The sequence below is a fragment of the Tyto alba genome, unplaced genomic scaffold (genome assembly GCF_018691265.1).
Source record: "Tyto alba isolate M040663 unplaced genomic scaffold, T.alba_DEE_v4.0 Super-Scaffold_26, whole genome shotgun sequence".
Classification (NCBI taxonomy): Eukaryota; Metazoa; Chordata; class Aves; order Strigiformes; family Tytonidae; genus Tyto; species Tyto alba.
The window spans coordinates 529,691-545,844 of NW_024881300.1; the positions used below are offsets into that span (position 1 = coordinate 529,691).

The following is a 16,154-nucleotide window of genomic DNA, read 5'->3' on the forward strand; positions in this document are numbered from 1 at the left end:
TTCTGGCAGTTTCTTTCCTTCAACATTTTGCTTAATGTTAATACTTCCACCCCTTTGCCCATTTAGGTGGCAGGACACTATTCATGTCCGTGCACCCATGGAAATGGCTGCTGGGTTTCCTCATCTCTCTGTGCACCAGCAGAAGCTGCAGTTCTAGGGGGCCTAAGCAATGGCTGTGGACGATTCCAGATCAGAAGTGCAAGCTTGTATTCCATGCAGTTTGGCTATTTTTAAATGACAGTATAAATAGGAGACATAGGTGATACCTCCCTAGAGCTGATTTCATTTTCTTAAATTACCTGGCTGGGTCGCTTCTGAAAGTGATGGCTCTGTACTTGCAGGGAAGATGAGTTGGAACTAGACTAAATGTGTGTCCTGCTGTGTGAGAACAGCAGCTTGTGTACAGGGCTAGTGTTTCTCTTCAGACTTGCTGTACTATTTGTCATCTGTGAGCACCCAAGCTACCCACAGTCATCTGCCTTAAATGATAGCTGTGCTGCAGAGCCATGCAGTCATTTCAGTAACCATCAGTGAAATTAAATGTATTTTGCTAATTCTAAAACTAGAAATGAGACACCTGTCCTTCAACCACCATCAGCTGTCACGTAGTTTGTGTAGTCCACGAGCATACTTGGTGCAATGCCTTTCATTGTCCTGAAGAGGCATATCCTTCTGGAGAGAAGGGGGCAGCACCAGGTCTCAAGGAGCAGGTCTAGGTTGGGTTTGCTGTTTTGTTCTTAAAACACACTAGCACATTTGCAGCTGAAAAAGAGGAGACAGGCAAGAAAGGTGAGCGATGAAAGGTTGCTTCAGGATGTTCAGGCTGTTGGAGCTGGGGGGCCAGTGGACTTTGGAGTCAAATCTTCCACTTTGCCTGCACCTGGGTGAATTTTCAGGCCAAGCTGCTGTGAGGGAAATGAGTGCATGGGTTTTATCCTCGTACAACCAAGGTTAGTTTAAAAAATAGTTGTTGCCCTCCATAGCCGATGCAGAAGTATGAAGGATTCTCCTCCCTCACATGGCTGCCAAGGCCAGGATGCTTTGGGAGCTGTTTCCTTTTCTTTTGCTGCTGCCTGCCCTGCATCCCAAAGCAGTCTCTCCTCCAACAGCTCCTCGCAGCCACCCTGTTGCTTTGCAGATGCTGCTTCCTGCACGTACCCAGCTGTGGTGCTCACTCAAGGGAGAAGATTAAGTGTCTAACTTCTGTCAGCCCCATGGAGAGGGGAAGCATGTGTCTGCCTTCTCAGGCCCTAGTAGGATTAGTTTACAATTGGTTACATGATGTGTGCCAAAATGTCACCGAAAGCTGGAGAGGGGTGGGTGAGTTTGGCCTTTCCTTGTGCTCTGTATGGAGAAAAGAGCCCAGCCCAGGTCTCTGAGGCCTTGTGTGATCCCGAGTGCTGGCAACCAGCTGAGCAGATCTTTGAGCTGTGTCTGAGTGATCCCCACAGTGATGTTTCTGACAGTTTTACTCCCAAAGAACCAGCTGTGAAAGCAGAGCATGGGACATGTGTCTGCTCTCCCCTGCTAGGCTGGACAAAGGGGATTTGGAACCCACTGTTAAAGCCTTCTTGGGGCAGCTGCTGTGCAGGACCCACTTGCAGTGGAAACTTTGGCTCTGTCCTTCAAAGCCTTCTACATTGACTGGCTGCCTGCAGCAGGGCTGAGCACACTCCTGCAGAGGCTGTTCCCTGCAGCAAGCAGAGCCTGGGCGCTGCTAGCCGCACAGTTGGCCTTGGCACAGGGAGAGGGTCAGGGGTGCTGGGTCTTACAGGCAGCTCTTCTAGGGAAGTGTGTTGAAAGCTGGTTGCCCAACAGCCACCTCTGCTGAAGGCTATGAGTTGGAGAACTGACTGCATCGTGGACCTGAGAAGGCAGGCATCGGTGACCTCCCTTCCCCTTCCATCCCCCCCCTGCTTACAGGCAGTGAGAGGCAGAGGAGCCAGGGAATGGGGAAAATAAGGTCTAGCCTTGTTCTGCCACTGCCTTTCCTGCCCTCCTCCTTCCCCAGGTGCATTGATCTTGCCAGGTGAAGTCAAACAGGGTAGTGATGCCCAGAAAGATGTGGTTTAAGTATCTCTGTCCCCCCACAGTGTTTGTTACCTAAGCAAGCCTTTTAAACACACTCCTGGAAGGGCTCAGCTGTCCTCTGCTGGTCCTGGGTCCTGCATCAGAGCCGTGAGCAACCAAGTCAGGAAATCTATCCCTGCTGTAGCTTCTGGCTATGTCTTCTTTGCTTCTCTGCTCACTTGTCTGTTTTGGTCGATTGCTCCAAAGTGTTAGGATCATCCCAGCTCATGAGAATACAATGCAGCTTGTGTCCCAGAGGCTGTTAAAGCTCTGTGTAAGTGACACTTGTATGTTATCAAAGGATTTCCTGGAGCGGTATTGGGAGTGGTGGGGCTGTTTGGAGCTGACCTGAAGTAAGGCAGGATCCCGAGGATCTCGGCATGGGCTTGGAGGGGGTCCGGGGCCAGAGCCACTTTCTTGGAATGTGAATTTCAATCCCTTGCTCTGGGATTTTTCCTGAAGCTGCCAAGTAGCGCTTGTGATGGGCAACTGGCTCCAGTGCTGCTGCGATTGGTGATCTGACTGAGCTTTGAGATGATCCTTGTTTGTTCAAAAGGGCAGAGGGGTCTGGTCCTACTGCTGCCCTGTGACTGTCCTTCCTTGCCCTGCCCTGGCATCTCACCTTCCTTTCCCTGGATGAGAGCACAGCCCAACGGGGTCAGGCTGGCACCGCTGCCAGTGACAGATACAGAGCATAAGGCAAATTTGGGGCCAGCTGTGACCTGGCGTGGGAGCAGCAGGATAATGAGTTCTCCAGTAACAGTGGTGGTGGCACAGTGCAGGTTAAAGTGCACCCTGGATCTTTGTCATTTCCACATGAGTTGCTGCAGAAGGACAGAGGACAGGAGGGTGGCAAACGTGTGCTGGCAACGAGCACTTCCCTGAGACTGAGCTGTGCTGTCCTTGGCCCCACAGGCATTTCTGTGCTATTGAATTGCATTAGCCTTTATCCTGGGATAGAGGGGAGCCTCTGCAGCTCTGAGGCTGTCTCTATCCTTTGTGCTAACCCACTCCATGTATTCCTCTCGCTGCCTCACCAAGAGCACTTGAAAGCCTTGCCTGTGTGTTCCCAGCCTGCTGGCTCTGAATGCTGTTATCCATGTTGTCAAGTCACTGTGATGACTTTTCATGTGAACAGAAAGTCCAGGTCATCTGTGCCAATTCCAGCATGCTCTGAAGGGCTTGCTGTCTTCTCCTTGGACAGCCTGCCTGTCTCACGCTGGAAAGAAGTCGTGACAGGTCTGAATGATCCCAGTAGCATTTCACGGGAGCTTTTGTGGCCTTTCTGGATCTCCTAGCATGTAGCTTTGGCAGGTCTGAGACCAGGACAGCCCTTGGAAGTGGCAGCATTCACAGGGGATCTGGAATGGGATCAGTGATTGGAGGCAGGTATGAAACTAATCCAAATCTGGAGTATTTATTTTTGTTTCTTTTTTTTTTTTTTTTTTTCTCTCCCCTTCCCTCCCTCCCCAAATCTGTTTCAGCAACTGTACCAGATCCTGACAGACTTTGATATTCGGTTTTATATGTATGAGCTGCTGAAGGTGAGTGGCATTGCATATAGCAGTCTGGATGGGGAGACCAGGAATGAGAGAGGCAGTACTGGGGCTCATGGGGCAGTGTTACTAAGCGGTTACTTCTCTCGTGTTCAGTGCAGAATCCCTGTCTCATAACCTGGGAAGGTATGGGAAGAGATCTGGTTACCTGGCTTGTTACTGTGAAGTATTACAGCCAAACTGGGAACCATTGGTCACCTCCAAAGAGTCTCTGATTCCCTGGGGTCTCTTCTTTCCCCATGAAGCATTTGTGATTGTTAGTTGCCAGGTAGGGCTGTGCTTGGTCTCCCTGTGTCTCTAGCACCATTGGGTTACTATGAGGAAAATCAAATCCCTCCCTGCCAGACCCAGTACAAGCACTGAGGGGTGTTTGCAGGGCTGGAGAACTGGGGACTCTAGCATGGTGGGGAGAGCAAAAGAGAGGGATTGCCAGCTCCAGGCTTTCTTCTGCTGCAGTATTCAAATGCAGCCCCAGAGGGTGACTTCTGCCCACTTGGTCTTAGACCCCTGCGTCTCTGGGTGGGGGATCTACGACATGTCAAGAACAGCTGGATGCCCTGTCACAGAACCCCAGGAATGCTGTCATGGGGAACAAAGCTTCTCCTTGTGCCAGGTGTTATATGTTGATATAACACTGGTATTTTCCTCTGAGACCTCCTTGCCAAAGCTTTCCCCACCCCACTGAAGAAGGGCAAGGTGTGCCCTAAATACCTCCTCTTAACTAGCCTGACTTGCACCTCCCCATGGAAATGCTCATGGAGCCACGTGGCAGGTCTGAGATCTGCACTGCCTCTCCAGGCTGTCTGGCTGCAGGACACGGGGAGGGGGAGGCAGCAGGGTATTAGGGAGCGCTTACAGGTTGATCCCAGGGCTGTTCTGTGCTGACCTGCTGGAGCAGCAGTTTGGCTGTGTCAGGTCCTAGCAGATCCTCAGGACTTCTGGGCTAGCACTTTGCAGGTCCCCTGCCCCTGGAAATGAGTGAGACAGGCTAGGGAAAGCCCTTTGTGCTCCAGGACTTGGTGACCGCAGGAGAATTCCTGAAATAGATCTAGTGGGCTTGAGGGAGGCTTTCTTCCCTGCACCCCCAAGTTTGCTACACCTGTCTGCAAACTTGTCTACACCTACTGGAGGCTGAGGCAGCCTGGGATTAGGGTGGGAGGGGTGATGAGGTTTAGATGATACAGCCTTGGGACAAGCAAGACGCTAGAACAACTTTGTCCCTTGAAGCAGATTGTCCAACCAGTTAGAGATCTCCTGTACTGGAGATCCCAGGACCAACATTTGCTGCAACTCCCGTTGGTTGCGAGGCCACGTGTCATTGCAGGGATATTTCCTGAGGCCTTGCTGTGAGGGAAGCTGTTGCCTCCTATGCTTCCCACTGTGACAGGGGCCCAAGGGCAGTGTTACTTCCCTGGCACTGATGTCTTGGATATTGAATGACTGCAGGCTGTACTCTCCTTCTGTGCTGCTGGAGATCTCAGAACATCTGATAGATGTTGATAGATGGACCTCCCTCCCACTTGGAGATGAGCAAACAACATTCTCACCCCTTTGCTCAAGGGAACAGCTGCATCAAGGGGCGAGTGGTGCAAGGTCACGGAGCTGGAGAGCTAATGTGTGCTCCTGTCTTCAAGCTTTAAGCAGCATCACCCTCCCTCGTGTGCTATCACTTGCCTTTTGTAAGTGCAGGTTTGGCTTAAATGAGCAGGGCAGAGGTGACTTTCTAGCTTAGTTGTGTTTTGGGACACAGGTGGAAGGCTGCACTGGAAGGCCATAAAACTGTAAGCATGTAAGAATCATCCCCTTCTGGGGAAGAGAGCATGACCTAGGGAGCACAGGGCTACCCAGGTTGGAGCACTGGGCATGCCACCAGGTGGGATGCCTCTCTCCATCATGTTCTTCAAAGCCTCTGTAGGGGATATGGTTCCAGGGGCCTGTGACTGCAGCAGGACACGAGATCACCGGTAGTGTTGCCAGCTTGTCACTTCATCATCATGCACAGCATAAGAGCTGAAAATGCCAGTTTTCTTGTGCCAGGATTGCAGCATTTCCTTGTGAATGGGGCACGCTTGCTCCTGGCCAAGAACTGTCTGTTATATTGTTAATGCTGTCCTTGTGGTTGCAGAGATGTCTAACGTATGTGCGTGTGTCTGCCAGGCCCTGGATTACTGTCACAGCATGGGGATCATGCACAGGGACGTCAAACCCCACAACGTCATGATAGACCACCAACAGAAAAAGGTACTGTGGCACTAGGTCTTAGAAGCAGGGGTTTTCAGGTGAAACTTGAAACTCTGCCACCTCAGTACCCGTAGCCCGGGCAGCTGTACTTACCCCTTTAACCTTTCTTTACCGGCTCCCCTCCTCTTGTGCCGGGATGAGGAGATGGCCAAAGCCCCGCTGAGGAGCACCGCGGTAGGAGTCTGTGGCTCGGATGTTGCTCTCTCCCCCAGCCAACCGTGCTGAGTTTCTTTGCTGAGAGGAGCAGGTCTGGGCTGTTAAACCTCTGCCTGGGGAGGTGTGGCAGGAGGGTGCAGAGGCTCTGGGCGGAAGAAGGGTAGCCTAGTCTGAAATACACATGGATATTTTTACGTAGGGAACATAAGCTCCTCCTGTAGTACAGCGTGCTTGTCCCACAGTGGCTTCCTCACTTTTGGGGTGTGCTGGTTAGATCACAGGAAGTGTCTGTACCCAGCTCGCTACCATGGAAATGGGCAGCACGGGAGCTTCCCCGCCCCATCATGGTACTTGTACCCCATTGCATGCTGTGTGTACCTCTCTTCCCCAGGGACCTGGGATTTGCAGCAGCAAATTACTTGGCTGGTCCGCAGGTGCCTGTACAGGCAAGGCAAGGTTTATAAGGAGGGGGAGATCTCTTACTAGACTTATTGTCCTTTAGTAACACAGCAGGTCATCCGTCCCTGCGGCTGTGGAGGGAATGGTCTGCCTTGCAGGATTTGGTGGGCCCCCCTCCTACCCCTTTTCCTGCTGTCAGCCCCCAGTTAAAGTCAAAACTGCCTTCAGCCCAGCCCCTCTAAACAGTGGGATAAGACAGCTGGCTTCTGCCTGTTCCCTAGTATGCAACAACCTGTCTGCTGTGGCTGGTGGTACTGGTAAGGAGCCAGTTGCCCAGCAGTAACAGTGTGCTAGGACTCAGGAGGCAGAGGAGCTCCCTAAGCTGGGCTTTGCCCCACCAGCTGGTGACAGGGGAAAGGGAAGAGCCTGACCAGAGCACAGCTGAGAGGATCTCCTGTCCTCAGAATGCCTCCTGGCATCCCGGGCTCCACACTTGCATCACGGGATTGAGAGGTTTGGCCAATGTGGCTTCACATAACTGGCTCGTACTGAGACTCCTGACTCTCTGTCTCTTTATTGCATGTTCAGCTGCGGCTCATAGACTGGGGTCTGGCCGAATTCTACCATCCAGCTCAGGAATACAATGTCCGTGTGGCCTCTAGGTACTTCAAAGGACCAGAGCTCCTTGTGGACTACCAAGTAAGAGTCTGTCTCCTTGCTAGCCAGTGATACCGCTTGTGGTTGCACTTTGGCCACCTTTGGGTTGTCTGGTGTTGCCTGCCAGGGAGTTGTCTGGGTTGGAAAGAAGGTGGCTGTGAATTGAAAAGGCTAAGGCCTAGCCTGTGTGGCTGGGGAACTGGGCCATGGTCAGCATGCCATTTCTGACAGCTTCTCCTTTTCTCCTCAGATGTATGACTACAGCTTAGACATGTGGAGTTTAGGCTGTATGCTGGCAAGCATGATCTTCCGAAAGGAGCCCTTCTTCCACGGCCAGGACAATTATGACCAAGTAAAGACTCTGCTACCTGGCTTATTTCCCGAGACGTTTGTCACTGCCTCATCTCTGTGTGTATAGTGGGGAGGTTCTGGGGATCAGACCACAAGGCTGGGAGGATGTTGTTACATGCTTAGTTAAGCCATTGTGCTTCACTGCCTTGTGTAGGAGACTTGTTTTCTGCACATGTTGCAAAAACAAGTTTCAGGGGAGACATTCCTTCCATCTGGGAATGTTTCCAGAAGGAGAGCTCTTGGGTTTGGGCAGCTCTGCCTCTGCAGAAGGGTGGTGGCCTGCCCTTCTGCTCTCTCTCAACATGCCTTTTTTTTCCAGCTGGTTCGCATCGCAAAGGTCCTAGGCACAGATGAGCTGTATGGGTATCTCAAGAAGTACCACATAGAACTGGACCCGCACTTCAATGATATCCTGGGCCAGTAAGTGGAGAAGTGAAGTGCTGCCTTTCTCCCTTGTAACACAGAGAGGGAGATAAACTGATACCCATCCCATAGAAGGACTCTGGGCAAACACCTGCTTTGATCTTTTGGGTCATAATGCTGCTTGCAGGCCTCCCATCTGGCTGCTCCTGTAATCTCAGGTCACTGAAATACAGGCTCTTTCCTTTTGCCTCTCCCATGATCCACGAGCCATCCCCTGTTTCTTCCTTCAGCTCATTGACATCCTAGAAGTGGAGATGGAGGCACTGGCGTTGAGCATGGGCTGAGAGGCTCGGAATCTCCCAGCTGAGATTTCTGAAAAGGACAAGAGGTGGATGGGCTAGTGAGGACAGCTTCTCTGAGGCTGGCTGGCAAGCCAGAGCACTTCTGCTCCCAAGGGTGTCACCCTGCGGGCTGCATGCTGTTGTCCCCGTTGATAGAAGGGAATGTGCAATCTTGTGCCTCTCCTAGGCGCAGGACATCCGCACGGTTGTGTACCTAAAGAGGGGTTTTCCCCTTCAACAAGTGCTTGCTGAGCAATAGTAGCTTGTGCAAGGAAGAGCTGCGGGCAGTGTTGGTCGCAGCCATCTCAGAAGTGGCTAGTGGCAGGTGATTCCCCTGGGACCTCTGGGTGCTGCTGTGCTGGTCAGAGCTGGGCAGTGACAGCTGGTCCCTTTGCAGGCATTCCCGGAAGCGCTGGGAGAACTTCATCCACAGTGAGAACAGACACCTGGTTAGTCCTGAAGTCCTAGACCTCCTGGACAAGCTCCTGCGATACGACCATCAACAGAGGCTGACAGCCAAGGAGGCGATGGAGCACCCCTATTTCTGTGAGTCTGAAGAAGCTGGGACCAGCTGGGGTGAAGCGAGGTCTTGGGTTGTGAGGGCAGATTTTGGCTCCCCACTCTGCAGAAGCTTTAGCAGCTCTCTGGGTTTTGAAGGAAGTTTCTCTGGAAGGGTTTGCCAGGGTGGAGCTTCCTCTTTATGAAATGTTGTTTCCCCTTCCTGCCTGGTCTGTCTCCTGCAGATCCAGTGGTGAAGGAGCAGTCCCAGCCCAGCTCAGAAAACGCTGTGCTCTCCAGTGGCCTGACAACAGCACGATGAAGACTGGAAAACGACGGGTAATTCAAGATGTTTACAAATAAAAGCAAAACCTTCGGTCATGCAGTGAAGGGAAAAGAACCAAGGACCCCCCCCCTCTTTCCCCTCCCCTTTATACTCGGCAGAAATCTAACCTTGGGGGGGTGGTCATAAACCTCAGTTCCTCTCTGGTGGTTGTGGTTAATGTAACTCTAACCCTGTGGTACCAAAGCCCTGGGCAAATGGTCTTGCAAGAGCTAAACATGTAGTGATATCCCCAGGGCTCAACACAACTGATTCTGGTTCACATCTCTATGGATCCTTCTCTTCCTTCTCAGTCCAGCCTTCCCCACCACACTGGTGGGGACAAATTGGTCGTTCCACCATCAGCCCTTAGCATGCCTCTTTCCAAACATGCCTTTCTGACTTGTAGACTCTGGATGAACCAAATTCAGGCTGGGGGTCAGCAGGTACAACTCTGTTTTGAGGTCCAAGTCCTACTGCTCACTCTGGGCTTGAATTTGGCCCTTGAATTCCAATTTCAGTTGCGAATGCTGGGGCGGTCGGTGGGAGGGGAGAGGTTCAACAAAAAACAGCCCACAAACCCAGCAGCATCTCAGGATTGGTTTGGAGCATTAAAACAAAGGCATTGATCCAAGTTGCTGGGGAGAGGTGAGATTTCCCCCCTCCAGGTGTGTTTGACAAAGGCTTACTCTGAGAAGAAACTCAATAGACCTACTTTGGAAACTTGTGAATGTGAGGGCTGCTCTTGTGGCAGGAGAAGGGAGGTACTACCCAGACTTTCCCACCAAGCTCAGGAAAGTCAGTGTTGCAAGATTTCTTGTGATAGGTGTGCAACCACGTACCTCATGACGTGGCTCCCATGAGAATTCGTGCCAGACACGGACTTGTGCCAGAGCACAGCTCTGGAGTGGTTCAATCCAGCACCGCAGGACGGAGGAGTGGAGAGGAGGCCAGGGAGGAGAGCACAGGGAGGGGGAAGGATCAGCAAACAGCGGCGTGGTCTGTCGGGGAGGGGGCTGTGCAGCTACTGATCCAGGACTTGGGATCCCACGTAGTGTTTTAACAAAGTCGGCCATTTGTTGAATTCTGGGGTGCCGATCCTGTTGCGGGGGGTGGGGGGTTCATCTTGCGGGTTCTTTCATCAGATCCCTCAGTGGCTTTATAGCCCCACAATTCACAGTTGCCTCCTCTTGTTCTGTGTGTAACTTCATCAAGTGGTTCTGATGACACTCAAACCTAGAAGCTGGAGATAGTGTTTTCCCACCAGCACCTAAACACAGAATTTCCTCCTGCGGCATTGTTGAAATAGTTAATTTTTTTATAAGGTTGCAATGTTTCTATTTGAAACATCTGTTTACATTCCATATTCCAATAAAGTTCTATTGGCATCGATAGCAGGTCAATCCATTTGTATAATTCACTGAAACCAATAAATATCTATAAGTCTGAATGTCTGCCGTCTCCAATCTATGGGATAGCCAGAAAGAGCAAGAGCTGAAGGCGTTGCCTCCCCAAGGAGCTCAGGTTGGCTCTTCAGCCCCTCTTGTTCTGAGTATTTGGAGATCTCTTAGTCTTTGGTTGCAGTTCTTTGCTGTCAGCCCTGAGTTTCACAGTGGCAGATTGTCCCGGCTTCCACGGGGCTGCGGAGGAGGTGCAAGGTTTTGGGTGCAGCGTGGGAGTCGGCCGTTGTGGGGCAGTGGTCTCAGCCAGCCAGTGTCTCGGTCGGTCTGACACAGGGCTGGTCAGGCAAGAAGTCACCGATGCGTGGCTGGAAATTTGGGACTTCTCCACGCGCGTACCCCTGTGCTTGTCTCCTCAGCCTGGGTGGATGGCTTTTGCTAAAGACAGGCCGAGCAGGGAGTAGCTCTTCTTTCTTCCTACCCTGGGCTGTGACCGGTGTGTGAGCTCAGTTGCCAGTGTCCGGGCTGAGGTGTTGCTGCCACGCCACGGGGCCCTCGTTAACATTAACTCTCCTGCAGATGCTGTTGAAGGCTTTGGTGAGCATTTCCAGCCCTTTGTCCTTCCATCTTCCCAACCTACATGCTGCCTGGCCCGAGAGGTGTGGGCATCTCGGGCTCTTAAGCTGTGCTAATACTGGCAGGGTTGGTTTGGGGTTTTAACGTAAATTTCTGAACTGATTTTAAACGTGTATTGAATTACCTCACTGAGAAGAGAGAGGCTCGTGTGGATGTTTCTCGTGGCCTGAGTTACTATGGGAGAAAACTTGCCCATTTTCCACCTCTTGTGTGTTGGCATTCCCAGCTTCTGGAGAGCCAAGGTAGAAGAGGCATGGGGGAGAAGAACAGGTTCAGTGTGGGAATTTTGACAGGTAAAAAATGTTGATCGGTGTATATGAGTGCTTGACAGCATCCAAACCTGATGGTGGAGTTTCAGGGTGGTGGTTCGGGAAGTACCAGTTCTGTAAACCTGAGTCAGAAATTCTTCCCTGGTACCCTCCAGCAGAGGAAGAGAGATGTTTTTCCCCCGCGAGTGAAATGGCTAAATGGCTTTCCCTGGCTGCAGTAACCAGAGAGGCTGGAACAACCTGCCCCATATCTCCCCACACCCCTACCCCAGCTCTAGGGTAGGGTGAGCTGTGACAGATTCATCCTGGAGGGGAAGATGGCAGCCGAGCAAGCGTAGCCTGGGAGCAAGGAGGGTGTGGAGTCTCCCCATCCCAGGGCCGTGCAGACGCTGGGCCGCAGCTCGGGCCAGCTCCTCTCCGCGCCCGTGGGCCCTTCCAGCACTGGGAGCAGGAGCCCCTGCTCTCCTCTGCACCTTGGCAAAGTGTTGGCCTGCCTGTAGGTACAGCCAGGAGCTGGAGAAGACTGTTTTGTCCTTAGGAAGGAAGGAGACTGGGGAACATGCATCTTCATAGGCTTTCCCCTGGAGAAGGGCTGGGTGCGCATCCTGGCCTGTCCCTAGCTTTCTTGCAGAGGTAGATTGTAGGTTTGGCTGGGTGCTTTGTAAGAGGAAAGGCTCAAAACCAGAACCGTGAGAGCCAGTGAGGGATGCAGCAGGAGAGGGATGCGGGAAACAGCTCCCCAGGCTTGTCTGTAACTCTTGCAAACAAGCTGTGGCATGACAGGAGCCTTCAGCGGGAATAGGAGGGATGTTTGCAGCAGTGAAGGGAGACTTAACACAGGAAGATGGGGAGAAAAAAGTCCGAACTTGTGTCTGGCCGCCCAGGGAAGTGCTGCTTTGCTGGTCTGTGTCTCTCCCTCGGCTTGCTGGGCCCTGCCTTCCGCTCTCACCCTGCCAGCCCTTCCAAAGCAGGCTGAGGATCCCCTGCTGCCCCCACATGCAGAGGGGCACGAAGAGTGCGGCTGGGCCTGGCTGGGAGCGGGGCGGCAGGACGCGGGACAGCGTGCCCCGCCGCCCCCTCCCCAGCTGGGGCCAGGGGAGCTCTGTGCCGAGCTGGCAGTGCCCCGTGATGCTCACTTCCCTCCTCCCGTCTCTCCTCAGGTCCGATGCTGTTGCTCCCAATTGTCCATAAGCAGAATGAGAACCAAATCAAACGTCCTATCGGCATGTGTAGAGCGACGGCGGGCGGACTGCGCGGCGCGGGCAGGGCCGAGAGCGGGGCAGCACGCCTGGCTGGATGGCACTTGTGTCTTTATGACCGCAGCCCTTCCCTCGGAGTGTTAAAGGTTCTTCTGCCTCTGGTTCCTTGTTGAGCTCTTCCTGACCCAGAAAGCATGGAAATGTGAAGGGTGTGCAAAGCAGTTGCTGGTTAGTTGTTCCCTCCTTCGCTCTGGCTGTTCTCCCCCCAACCTCTGACGGACCACAGTTAGCCAGCCTCTGCCAGGGCATGGGGGTGGCAGGGGGTGTAGTATTACAATGGACAGTTCTATATTATAATTAAAATAATTCTATATTGTTGAATAAAAGTTTTAAAAGAAGCATACGAGGAGGAGTATTCAGTAGGGAGGGAGCGGTGGGGCAGGACCGGCCGCACTGGAGAGCGCTGGCAGCGTGAGCCGTTCCTTGTGCCCTGCTAGGACAGGCTGGGCGGGGAGAGCAGAAGGAACTAGTTGTACAAAATCACCGCAGGCAGAGGCAAAGGAGCCACTCACCACAATTGGGGGTGGGCCCCGCCTTGGGCCCCCCACGCTCTTCTGGAGGTGCCTGCCTGGGTGGTGGCCTGAGTGCTACCGCTGGTTCCTGCTTTTCCCAGCCCATGAGGCTTGGGCATGGCTCTGTCTCTGCACTCCAGGAGCTCCCATCTCTTCCTTTTTCTTGGGCTTGGACTCTTCTCCTCCTCAGCACCATCGCTGCAAAGCCCTGAGCTTACAACTCCAGCCCATGGGCCTCTGCACTGCAGGAGTTCCCCTGAAGATGTGGTGCTTCACCAGCAGCTCTCAGGAGAGCCTGGATGCAATGCTGGTGGTTATCTAAGTTCTTCTCTGCTCTTAGATGTTAATGAACCACCTGAAACTCTGGCCTAAAACCTTCTAGCTGGACCTGGTGTGACTGTACACAGTCATTTCTCTTCCGTTGTCCCATTCCTTCATTGCCCATGTGTTTTTCCTTACGCAGTTTTCCTCTATACTGAAGCTGCCTGGGCTAAGGGTACCTCTGAGACAAGGTTCTCGACTGGGAAAGGCAAACCCCTTGCCGGTTCCCGGGGCGGGGAGCTGAGGGAAGGTGAGCCGCGGGCTCCTGCTAGCAAAGAACCACATGGTGCTGCTCTCCCCCAGCCCTGGGCAGTGGAAATGCAGGACTGAGTCCTCGCACAAAGCATGAGCGGTACAGGTGGAAGTTTGCCAACGCCGCCCTCGTGTATCACACCTGGAGATGTGCTGATGTGGGGCCAGATGTGGACATGTACATCAGGTAAGTTCAAGCTCCTGGTGCTGTAAGGCAGGGCTTGGTCCATTGCCGGGGCACGGTGTGATGATAGCCCCGTATCCAGGACTGTGCTGATCTCTGGTGCTGTTGTGGTTTGAGCCCAGAGTACAACTGAGCACCATTCCCTCACCCCTTCCCCCTCAGGAATGGGAAGGAGAAAATAAAGTAAAAGGCTCAGGTATCGAGATAAGGATAGGAATGGATGGCTCAGCCGTTACAGTCACAGGCAAAAGGCAGCCTAGTTAGGGGAAGAAAAAAAAAAAAAAAAAAAGAACATCACTTTAATTTGAACACTCACAAAACCCAACACTTAGCAGACAAGGTGGGATGGTGAGAAGCACCACCACATCCAAAAAACACCTCCCCCACCCCTCCCTTCCTCCCAGGCTCAGCTCTGCTCCCCATCTCTTTACCTTCTCCCCAGCGGCGCAGGGGGCAGGGGCTGGGGAATGGGGGTTACAGTCACCTCGCTGCTCCTTCCTTCTCGGGAGGTGAGGTGAATGCTGCCCGTTCGTGGGTCTGACCTGGGGCTGGGAGAGCTTTTGAGAAGCTCCTCACAGGGGCCAGCACTGTATCCTCCTCCCTCACTACCAAAAACCCCACCACAGAAACCCAGCGCAGGCGCCTAAGTTCAGCAAGACCCTTTCTGGCTGGTGGAGATCGGGCCAGTGGTGAGAGCCTGTGCCTGCGGGGAGGAGCTGCTGGCAGATTCCACCTGAGGTCCCCATGTACTGGGCAAAATCAGTGCTGCGGGAATGCGCTGAGCTGTGGACCCTGCAGCATGGTGGCACATCCAGGTGCAGCTGCTATCTCATCCATCCTTCTGACACTGTTGGTTCATGCCCCCCCGTTCCCGCCTGCTGCAGCCCAAGTCCTCTCCACACCAACAGCTTGTCTCTAAAGGATGCTCTCAATGACTCTCTTTAACTGTTGCTTCTGAAAAATAAACTTTTATTTGCCTGCCTGTTTTTTTGTCCGCAGTTTGTCCAAAGTCAGGAAGGTTTTGTTCAGTCTCACCCCCTGCTCCACTGTGACATGCATTGCATGGTGGTCCCACCAAGGCAGCGTGTCCTGCTTCCTGGACTTTCCTGCCAAAGGGCTCCAGCAGATGCTGGCGCTGTCTCCTTCTGCACCCACCGACGTTTACACCCTGGTTTCTTCTGATCCCTTGCTCAGCAGCAGCCCAGCTCCTTCCCCCTTTAGCACTGCTCGGAGCTCAGCCAGCATGAGGTCCAAAGACTTCAGCCAGGTTCCCTCAGCACCCAAAGCGCTTTTTGCACCTTGCCTCCCCTTGCATGTGGTGGCTTTGGATCTCCTTCCCAATTCCCTTTGTGGTTCCCTCATTACAGCTGCCCTTCATCCAGTCCTGCTCCCATAGGAAAATCCAGAATGGAGTCATCTGGACAAATCCCAGGATCTCACACTTCTTGCGGAAGTCATTGCTTTTTTTTCTCATTTTTTGCCACGCAGTGAAGGCTTTTGGCTCACTAAGGTACTGACTGAATCCAGTTCTGGTTTTACTGGTCCAAGCACTGTCCTTTTAGCTGGCCCACTGGGCCACACAGCCAGCCCTAGGCATCTGCCTCCCAGCGATGGCTTAAGCCGAGAGGGCAATGGTCCGGGTTAGGATTTCCCAGACCATGAACCTGGACTGTGTGCTCCAAGGCAAGCACTGACTTGGTGACCCTGGAGAGAGCTGCTACGTTTTGCTCTAGCAACTGCACCCGGGAATGTGAAACTCCAGAGGAGCAATGTTTTGGGAGCTTCCTGAAGATGTCATTCCTCTGAAGGCATCAGATTGCTGGGAACTCTGAAGGGCAGGAAATGCTTTCGTGGACAGGTATTTCTGAAGCAGGCAACCTCTGCTCACTTTCTGCACCAGATTATTCTCCTAAAATGGGCCTTTTCCTCCCTGTGCCACCCAAAATCCAATCCCCTTACAGCCTGGGAATTGGGAAAGGAGGTGATGTAACATGCTGACATCTTCCTAGCGATCTTACAGGTGGCTAACATCAGTGTGTGAGTCTCATTGAAATACATCTCCCAGAGGCCTCTTTCCAAATGTCAGCCTCAACTATTAATATGCATTAATGACTCATTAGGATTCTCTGTTTCTGCCCTCTCCTTTAGCCCAAACATGCCTGGGGAAGGAAGAGAGGCAACGGGTATTATTTTTTGTTAAAATTCATTGAGAAACAGGGACAATTTGAAACCACAACATATTTCCATGTGCATCACTTGCAGCAAAACATGAGATTAAAACAGTAAGTGGAGAGCGTGTGAATGAGCAGGCTGTATAGGAATGGCAGCTGGATATTTGTCCCAGTTGTCTCTTACCATCTTCTGATT

At 52.6% G+C, this 16,154-nt stretch overlaps 1 protein-coding gene across 3 annotated transcripts in view; it reads left to right on the plus strand.

Moving 5' to 3' along the window:
• CSNK2A2 (casein kinase 2 alpha 2) overlaps positions 1-12,856 on the plus strand; it is a 28,076-nt gene extending 15,220 nt beyond the window's left edge. The window contains exons 5-12 of one of the 3 annotated variants that reach the window (XM_032992793.2): positions 3,555-3,614; positions 5,784-5,867; positions 7,011-7,121; positions 7,330-7,431; positions 7,750-7,850; positions 8,532-8,680; positions 8,878-8,971; positions 12,420-12,856. In XM_032992793.2, the coding sequence (XP_032848684.2) occupies positions 3,555-3,614; positions 5,784-5,867; positions 7,011-7,121; positions 7,330-7,431; positions 7,750-7,850; positions 8,532-8,680; positions 8,878-8,954 (684 nt within the window). In that variant the 3' untranslated portion in view covers positions 8,955-8,971; positions 12,420-12,856. Of the gene's footprint in view, positions 1-3,554; positions 3,615-5,783; positions 5,868-7,010; positions 7,122-7,325; positions 7,432-7,749; positions 7,851-8,531; positions 8,681-8,877; positions 10,405-12,419 lie in introns of those variants that run through there. The other 2 variants (XM_032992792.2, XM_042797528.1) reach the window with 2 other exon arrangements.
• The last annotated feature ends 3,298 nt before the right edge of the window (positions 12,857-16,154 follow it).